Genomic DNA, 9,990 nt, shown 5'->3' with positions numbered 1-9,990 from the left:
ACAGTTTTCCTGCTCCGGCTATTTGAGGATCCCCGTGGGATGCCTGCTTTACAGAAGTTAACAGCACGACCCAGGCAGATAAATAATATCACTTAAAAGCCATCTGGGTCGGCGTCTACTCCGGGGGCATTCTATACAGGCCAATGCAGGGCATGTAATAACTGCTCGAATGGAGTTCGGAAAGGAAGGAATAGTTCATTTGGTGGCACAATTTGGAATAGATTTCAGCAGACAATTAATGGGGATGGAGGACTTCTTAGCTGCCAGAATATCCGGCACAAAGCCTTCGAACCCACTTCCTAGTGCGATGGCACGCTCCTTCCTAAGCTAGCACCGGGAAGGTAGGGCTGCCCCGCCCATCGTAGTGAGGAACTAGCCTGGTACGGAAATGCCACGACAGGACTCAGTCCCGGGCTGTCAGTCTCCACTTTCTACGAGTTCCTGCGCGCTCCGATCCAGTTCTGCAGGTACACATCGGCTCACGGAGTCTGCAGCTGAGCAGGGCGCGGGCGGGACGAGGAGGTGGCAAAAATGTGCGCGACTGGGCGGCGGGCGGCGATCGGGACTCCCGGGCGGCCCCTGACCGGCTGGGCGACCTTGGGGGAGCGGACTCCGTCTGTGGAAGAAGGTGTGGAGCCCGCGTCCACTGCCGGTCCGTCTTCCTCCCTCTTTTCCTGCCGACCTTTGCCATATAGGCCTAAGCTGCCTTCTCCCGAGTGAGCAGGTTTCCGTTTAGACGGCCAGGCCCAGGAGGAACCTGAGGCCAAGGACGCGCAGGGAAGGCTACGCGCGACGCACGGTGGGCACTTGGGCGTCACCACGGGGAACGGGGGCCGCGGGCTGAGGCGGGCCGGGCGGCGAGCTGCATGGCAGAAGGGGATGTCCCTGCGCCCCCAAAGGAGGCGACCGGGCAGCCTGGAAGAGTACCCGCCCCGATGCCCACACTGCGCCTCCGGCCCCTCCCGACCCCTCCCACTGATGCGTCTCCCCCCGGATTCTGGAGGTGGGCGCTCGGAGCAAGGGTGGGGCAAGGGAGGGAGCCGTCTTTGGGGGCGCGTCCGGATACATCTGGGGCCAAAGTTGGAGGTCTCCTCATGGAGCAGGAAAGGTCAAAAGCCTAGCTGGGATCTCTAGCTGGGATTCAGAGGTCGCAGAACCCTGGCCTCGTGCCGCGGGAGGGCGCGCTCCGCCCGCTGCGCCCCTTTCCACGCCTCCGTCTTTCTTCCTCGCAGCCTGTAGGGGAATGCCATTGTTGCTGCTCTGCGTCGTGTGCACCGCTCTTCCACGATTTATCAGAGCAGGTACGTTCGGTTGGTTCGGGTCTCAGTGGCCCCCCTCCCTCTCTGCCACCCTGCCGCTCTGGGCGAGCCCCTGTGCAGACCTCCTGGGGGATCACGTGAGACCGGAGCCTGGCCGGTGACACTCGCCCCAGGGGTCCAGGCAAAATCCCGCGGGAGACGCTCAGCCCCAAGCATCCCCTTCGAGCTTTGAAGTGACTTGAAGAGGGGTAGGAGATGGGCAAATTTGCAAGTCAAGGCTCGAGTTAAAATGCTCAAATAGATCTATAATACCGTCTACTTTATATGACAAACGGACATGTTAGACCCAAGGTAATAGCAAAGAAACCAGCCACGGAACAAATTACTTCCAAGAAACACTAAGCAATTTGTTAGAAACGAACTTTAAAGCGAGCGGAATTGTTTAACAATCCTTTTGGGGAGGAGATGCTTACACCTTTTATTGGGGACGGACGAATTAACCGGGTAGCAGAGCAGTAGGAAAACAGATCAAGTGGGGCTCAGAATAGGAACGTTTACACTGAAGGAGGAAGATGAAGGAATTGAGGGTCTTAGAAGGGAAAGAGGGGACTCATTCCAAATGGGGAGATCACTTGTTGAGGGGGAGGACCGAGTAAATTCCCTCTTATGGACAGATGTGAAAGACTTCGGGTCATGCTTTCACATCAGCAACTCCCATACTGAGAAAACTCTCACATAAAATTTCAAATCAGCAAGAAAATCGAGGTGTTTGTGGAAACTAATAATAACCGACACTAGCGCTCTCGGTTGTGATTATTTTTTTCCTTTCTTTCCCTAGATGCTTGCGAGGACGTGAGTATGCAGGATACTGTGTCAGTGGGCCAGCCTACGGCTTTTCACTGCATATACCCTCTGCCAACATCTGGGAAGGTAGATGCAACATGGTATAAATATCCTAGAAAAATCCCAGTATCCAAAAACATACAGTCTCGAATCCACCAGGACCAAAACTGGATTTTGTTTCTCCCTGTGAAAGGGGAGGACTCTGGGATCTACTACTGTGATACAAAGTAAGTTCCTCATTCATGAGAACTGTCTCTCTCATTTATATATATATATATATATATATATATATATATATATATTTATATAATATGTATAATATTTATATAATATATAATTCTTTTAGAAAAACTCTTGATAAACTCTTAATCAATGTAGAAAACAATGAGAAGAATATAGTTTTGTAATTGTTACGAGGTGGTTTCAATGAACAGACTTTTAAGCAGAACAGATTTGTAAATCAGTTGCTGGACCGTGAAATGCATCTTTTCCTATTGAGATGATGTCCAAGGCCAGACCAGCTTACAAAGCCTGTTTAATTCCAACATGATTGCTGCCTTCTTTCTTGGAATGCCAGAAGTTTTTGCGACAGGTGGTACATCCAGATAGGTATAAGCCTCCTTCAAGCACTTTTTGTAAGGGTTCTGCTATAGGAATTTAACAGTGACCAAGCACCCAGTATGTTCTAGACCCCATGCTAAGCCTTATGCTAGTAATGTAAGTAAGTGACAAAGGTCTGGTGGGAGATAGTTAAGCCTGGTTGGCACTGTGGTGAGCCAGAAAGCGTATGTCACACCAAAGGTGGCAGTCTATGCAGCAGTTCAAGTCCATCTTCCAAAATTTCAAGGTAACCTGGAAATTGGAATGTGTGTGTATGGGTGTGTGTGTGGTTAACTTTCCAATAAGCTTTGTGCATGTGTCCTAATTAAAACACATCTGTGGACCACATTTTGGCTGAGGGCCCCAATTTTGTTATCCCCCTTTGCTAATGTGCATGACCTTCATGAGTCATTTGACCTCCACGAGCCTTGGCTTTCTTATCTGTAAAGTGGGAGTAATGTCAGCCAGATAGGGTAGAAGTTAAAATGACCCCAGCTCATGTGTGAAGTAGGTACTCCAGGAACGTAGCTGCATCCTCCCTCTCTTGCGGTTCCTCGGTATTTGCCAGCCTCTTTCTGTGTTTCAGGATGGCCATGTCCTTCTCTGATTCCTGCCAGATTCCTCATTTCCGTGTGATTGACTCGAAGTACATGGTTACTCAGTGGCACAGGTGGAAGTGCCAGTAGCCCCTTCCCCAAAATTTCACTCACTCTGCAGACCGGCTGCTGACGTCTTGAGGGGGTCTGCTCTCCTCTTTCCTCCAGGTTATTCATTAACCAGAGTTGGAGATCGTATGCCGCACAAATCTGTCTGGACGTCCAGGCTGGATTTATTTATTTTTTATTCTAACTGGGACTTCATTTTTATTTATCTTTATTGGGGTATAATTGATTTACAATGTTGTGTTACTTTCTGCTGTACAGCAAAGTAAATCAGTCATACGTATGTCCACTCCTTTTTAGACTCTTTTCCCATATAGGTCATTACATAGTATCGAGTAGAGAGTTTCCTGTACTATACAGTAGGTCTTTATTAGTTATCTGTTTTATATATAGTAGTGTGTATATGTCAATCCCAATCTCCCAATTTATCCCTCTCCCCCCCTTTCCCCTGGTAACCATAAGATTGTTTTCTACATCTGTAACTCTATTTCTGCTTTGTAAATAAGTTCACTTGTACCATTTTTTTTATATTCCACACATAAGCAATATCATATGATATTTGTCTTTCTCTGTCTGACTTACTTCACTCAGTATGACAATCTCTAGGTCCATCCATGTTGCTGCAAATGGCATTATTTCATTCTTTTTTATGGCTGAGTAATATTCCATTGTGTGTGTGTGTGTGTGTGTGTGTGTGTGTGTGTGTATAGCACATCTTCTTTATCTGTTTCTCTGTTGATGGACATTTAGGTTGCTTTCATGTCTTGGCTTTTGTAAATAGTGCTGCAATGAACACTGGGGTGCATGTATCTTTTTGAATTATGGTTTTCTCCGGATATATACCCAGGAGTGGGATTGCTGGATCACAGGCTGGATTTAAAATATTTAAATATGGGAGCTGTGAAATGGGGCAAAATAATCTTTCCTAGAACGTAGACATCAATACTGTCTGTCATGGAAGAAAATAAACATGAATTCTCACAAATCTTTAATATATAGATATGATACATGTTTAGTAAACTGTATATTTTTACTTTGAAATAATTCAAATTCATATCACATTTGCAAGAATTGTATAAAGGGCTCCTGCCTACCCTTTATCTAGATTTCTATTATTTAACATTTTGCCACATTTTCCCCATCATCCCCTGTGTATGTTACACACGGTATTTTTTCTAAACCATTTTATTCCAAATCATCTCAGTTGTATGCATCAGGTCCCTTTACCCCTTAATATTTCAATGTGTCTTTCCTCTCAGCAAGAATATTCTCTTAGTTATATTAGAATAGTTATCACATTCAGGAAATTTAACCATCACACAATACTTTATCTAGTAACCAATTTGTATTCTAATTTTCTCAATCTTCTCAGTGATGACTTTTATAAATGTTTTTCTTCCTTTTCCTGTGGAAGATTGAATCCAAGATCACTGCATTGCATTTGGTTGTCATGTACTTTTAATCTCTTTTCATCTGGAACAGATCTTCAGCCTGTTTTGTGTGTGTGATATTGACATTTTTAAGAAGTACAGACAATTATTTTATATTGTATCTCTTAATTTGGGTTTGCCAGATATTTCTTCATGAGTCGGTTCAGGCTGAGCCTTCTTGGCTGGAATGCTATGGAAGTGGTTTGCATTCTCTTCAGACAGCACACTCAGAGACACCTAGCATCCGCGTGTCCCTGCTTGGTGATGTTCATTTTGACCATTTGGTTAAGATGTCCTCCCGTGTTTCCACCATCCAAATACATCTTTTTTCCTTTCGTAATGAATGACTTGTGAGATGTATGCTGTCTTGTTTGAGGCAGAGGGTTTCCACAGTGCTTGGAAGAGGATTTGGAAATATTTGGAGATAAACAGAATTATTTGGTTTTGTGACTGTTTGAGTTTATGAGGTTTCAATCTGTTGTTTTCTTACAGTGATACAAACACCTGTCCCAGAATGCAAGTCAACCTCACTGTATTTAAAAAACATTGGTGTGGTACTTCTGGAAACAGTCAACCGCATGTGCCAGATGAGTACAAACAGATTTTATACGTTGGAAGAGATGACATTCTTATATGTCCTCTGAACTTCCCAAACAGTTTTCATTTGGATTCAGTAAAGTGGTATAAGGTAAAACAAAAAAAATTTCCTATTGCTATTTTCCTTCCTCTTCTTTAAAACCTACTTGTTTTTTTAGTTTAAGCTGTACCTTTTGAAGCAGAACTGGTAAAGAGAGAGATTTGTGTACGTAAGATTTGTTAGCTAATTGCTATGGATAATTTAACGCTGTTAATTACTTATTTTTTAAATTTGTAGTTATTAGAGCTTGGTCATAGCTTATTATTGGAATCCACCCCTCCCCCAATTATTCTTACTTTTCAGACTATCCTTCGTTATTCTTTTTAATTAAGATTGATAAGTAGTTTCTTTGAATGGGTAGTACACACATAGGTTTCAGGAATCACGAAGTATCAGAAGGCATGCCCCGGAAAGTCCCCTTCCCACTCCTGATTCATATTTGCCCAGGCCCATCTCACCTTCCATGACATGTGGCTGCTGTAATTGGTTTCTTGCAGACCTTGCATTATTCTTGTGTAATGCCATGCAAGCAGATAAAACTATACATCCTAGTCCTTTCTTTTTTTATGGAAACAGGGCATCCTATACTCACCTTCCTGCACCTTGTGTTTTCACCTTCAAACCTTCTCTTTTCTTGATTGCACTGGCAGACAATAATGGAAAAGGCATAATCCTTGGCACAGAGGTGCACAGGCGAGGTATTTAATATCTGAATTAGTTCTCTCCCAGCTCTGCTTGTTAGCGTTTGCCAGTACAACCATCTGGGTCATGAGTACTCTTTGTGGGAAGGTTTTTATGTACTGTTTCAATTTCTTTAATGGTGATAGGATTATACAAATTTCTTATTTATTCTTGAATGGGTTTTTGTAGGATGGTTTTCTAGGAAATTGTTCATTTCATTAAACGTTTCAAATGCTCTGGCATGAAATGGTTTATCATTTCTCTGCTTTTAATGTCTGCTTCTGTAGTAAGGTTCATCTTTTATCCCCATCACAATATGTTTCTCTCTGTCTCTGTCTCTGTCTCTCTCACACACACACACTCTCTTTCTCCTTCTCACTTGATTAGTCTTATAAAAGATTTGCAGTCAGTTCTATTACTCCTTTCAAAGCACCAATTTTTGCCTTTGTCAGTCCTCTCTGTTATGTATTTCACATTCATTTAGCTTGTTTCTGTTTTCCCCCTCACAAGGAAAGTGGCAATGAATGCCCTTATCTTGTATTTTATTTTATTCTAATTTTTTTCTTTCCCATTATGGCTTATTACAGAATATTGAATATGGTTCCCTGTGCTCTACAGTAGGACTTTGTGTATCTCTTTTATATATGATCGTTTGTATCCGCTAGTCCCAAACTCCTAATTCATCCCTCCCCCCACCTCCCCACCCCTCTTTCCCCTTTGGTAACCATAAGTTTGTTTTCTATGTCTGTGAGTCTCTTTCTGTTTTGTAAATAAGTTTGGTTGTATCATGTTTTAGATTCCACATATAAATGATAGCATACAATATTTGGCTTTCTCGGTCTGACTTACCTCACTCGGCATGATAATCTCTAGGTCCATCCATTTGCTACAAATGACATTTTTTAATGGCTGAGTAGTACTCCACTGTATATATGTACCACGTCTTCTTTATTCATTCACCTGTCGATGGGCATGGTTTCAGTGAAATCCTCATGTGGTGAATCAGCTGGAAGGGCTTGAGTATGGTGCCACGTTGATCGTTAGTATTTCAGAAATTGAGTTAGGAAGCGGGGATCATTAAGAGAGCATGTGAAGTAGAACGGATAGAATGAGGGGGGAAGGGGAGGGTGAGCAGGGGGAGGGAACTCATTCCTGCTGCCTCCGATTGTCCCTGTCAAGTGGAAGGAGATGTGATGTGGAGAGTGTGAAAGAGCAGACAGGCGAGCAGGTGGGAGAGAGTTGAAGGAGATGCAAAGACTTTCTACGGTGAGGACCATGGATTTGTTTATGTTTGTGTGTTTAGCTCCTGTCGTGCTCATCCGGTTGTAGGGGTGTAGGAGAGGGATGGCAGGATGAACCCAGCATGGGGTTTCTCTGGATAAATACACTGGAAGGATGAAGGGTTTCCTTAATCCTTGACTTGAGAACTTAAAAGGAGATCATTCAAGTGATGGCCACATGAGTCTAGGTGGGACAGGAAAGGAAATGATGCCTGAAGGATACTGGTGATTAGGAGAAATTAGAGGGGTCCAAGGACTGATCCAGGTTAAGATGGAAAAATGGGCTGGATAGCTAGAAAGTTCACCATATCACATGATGGATGTGGTGGGTACAGGCTCCCCATCCACGGGGAGGCTTTTTATATTATAGAGGTTGCAAGGCTATTGATAAAAAAATAAGAACAAAGCACCCAGAACCACACCCTACGTTTTCCTAACCTATAGCTAAGGTTCTGGATGTGGTACAGTTTCTCCAGCTGGCTTCACTGAAAAGCTAAAGTGAGTATGGTGATCTGCTTTTCTACCGGACGTGGGCTTTCTGCCGCAGTGTTCCGGGGCCCAGTCTCCAGCTTCGTGGGAGATGAGAAGCAGTAGGCATGTCTTCTGACTTATTGTTGTTGTGGCTCCAGCAAACGTGCTGGGACTTCACTTGCTGCAGTTGTGTAAGTGGCAACTCCCGGTCCCTGACTTGCAGGTGGTATATCTCAAAGTCTCGATTCCCGCCATCAGGATGGTGGTGGAGGAAGCAGCTATCATGCGAACTCGTTCTGCATTGTGCTTCAGCGCCTAAGGTTCTGTTTTAAATCCTTTTCTGCTTAAAAGAGCTAGAATTTTTTTTTTTTTCGAAACAAATCCAGTCTGGGAGACATGGCCTCACAGAATTGTTTGGAAGAGTAATTGAAATAATCTATCCACTAAGCCCTTAGTTCAGTGTGGGTACATAGTAATTACTTAATAAATAAATACTAGATATTATTACTTAGTTAAAATAAAAGAAAGAAACAGGTGGAATAATAAGAAATTATCATCAGAATGGTATATTTTTTCTAAATTAACAATGTTTTATTGTGCTAAAATATGTATAACATAAAATTTAGCATTTCAATGATTTTTCAGTGTACAGCTCTGTGGCATTAAGTACATTCACCTTGCTGTACAACCAGAACTTTTTTATCTTCCCAGATGGAAACTCTGTACCCACTGAACAATAACGCCTCATTTTCCTCCCCACTCCCAAGCCCCTGGCAACCACCATTCTATTTTTTGTCTCTATGAATTTGACTATTCTAGGAATCTCATATAAGTGGAATCTTACAGTATTTACACTTTTGTGACTGGCTGATTCTACTTAGCATAATGGCTTCAAGGTTCATCCGTGTTGTAGCATGTGTCAGGATTTCTTTCCTTTTTAAGGCTGGATAATATTCCATTGTATGTATAGACCACATTTTGTTTATCCATTCATTTTTCAATGGACACAGATTGTTACCGTCATTTGGCTCTTGTGAATAATGCCGCTTTAAACATGGATGTACAAATATCTCTTTGGCCCCTGCTTTCAGTTCTTTTGGATATATTATCAGAAGTGAAATTTCTGGATCATATGGTAATTCTATGTTTAAGTTTCTGAGGGATTGCCATAATGTTCCCTTTTCTCCGCTCTTCCTCCCTTCCTTCCTTCCTTCTTGTCATTCTAATGATAAGAAGTGAGTTTATGTGTTCAGCACTTATTCTGTACATGGTACATTACTTTCCCAATAATGCTTTCAGTGGTGTGTGTGTGTGTTTGTGTGTGCAAGACAGACACATACACATAAGCTGTCTGGCTATAAAGCCACGGAAGGCACTGTGTATTATTTATTACTCTCCCCCTAAGGTCTATCGTAGTGTCTTCACTCTATTAAAAAAAGAATGAGGTCTTCCTGATTTCAGCTGAAGAGTTTGATTGATGTTTCTTCCATTGATGTTTGAATGATGTCTCCAAGTGACTGTGTCAGTGTTCAGACAAATCACATTTCACTGTTCTCACCAGACTGGATGAGGCACCAGCGTGTGAGTGCAATGCAGTGAATTTGTCTGTACAGTGACACAGCGACTTGGAGAAAGTATGTGACCATATGGTAGTTGCTATGCTCAGTATGTCTAAGTTCCTGACATTTCCAGTTTCTATTCATTCCCAGCAGAGATAAGAACGGCATGAGGAGGGAGAACCACAGCAGTGTGTCCGAGTTCCTCCTCCTGGGGCTCCCCACCCTTCCAGAGCAGCAGGGCGTGTTCTTTGCCCTGTTCCTGGGCATGTACCTGACCACGGTGCTGGAGAACATGCTCATCCTCTGTTCATCAGGCTGGACTCTTGCTTCCACACCCCCAGGTACTTCTTCCTCAGGCACTTGGCCCTGACTGATGTCTCCTTTTCATCTGTCACTGTCCCAGAGATACTGATGAACATGCAGATTAATACAAATCTATCACATAGACAGGGTGCATTTCACAGGTGTATTCTTATATACTTTTTGGTTCTGTTGATAATCTCCTCCTCGCCATGATGGCATATGATTTATTTTTGTATACAGCATTAGGAAGTGTTCTAATATCTTT

At 43.2% G+C, this 9,990-nt stretch overlaps 1 protein-coding gene across 1 annotated transcript in view; it reads left to right on the top strand.

The window, feature by feature from the left end:
• Window positions 1-488: 488 nt before the first annotated feature.
• The window catches only part of IL1RL2 (interleukin 1 receptor like 2), a 54,185-nt gene continuing 44,683 nt past the window's right edge, over window positions 489-9,990 (top strand). Inside the window, exons 1-4 of the mRNA XM_067704062.1 lie at window positions 489-628; window positions 1,233-1,301; window positions 2,098-2,329; window positions 5,287-5,482. Of these exons, the coding sequence (XP_067560163.1) occupies window positions 532-628; window positions 1,233-1,301; window positions 2,098-2,329; window positions 5,287-5,482 (594 nt within the window). The 5' untranslated portion in view covers window positions 489-531. The remainder of the gene's footprint in view (window positions 629-1,232; window positions 1,302-2,097; window positions 2,330-5,286; window positions 5,483-9,990) is intronic.

Source organism: Pseudorca crassidens, chromosome 14 (genome assembly GCF_039906515.1).
Source record: "Pseudorca crassidens isolate mPseCra1 chromosome 14, mPseCra1.hap1, whole genome shotgun sequence".
In the NCBI taxonomy this organism is placed as follows: domain Eukaryota; kingdom Metazoa; phylum Chordata; class Mammalia; order Artiodactyla; family Delphinidae; genus Pseudorca; species Pseudorca crassidens.
This window is presented reverse-complemented; position numbering and strand designations above follow the sequence as displayed.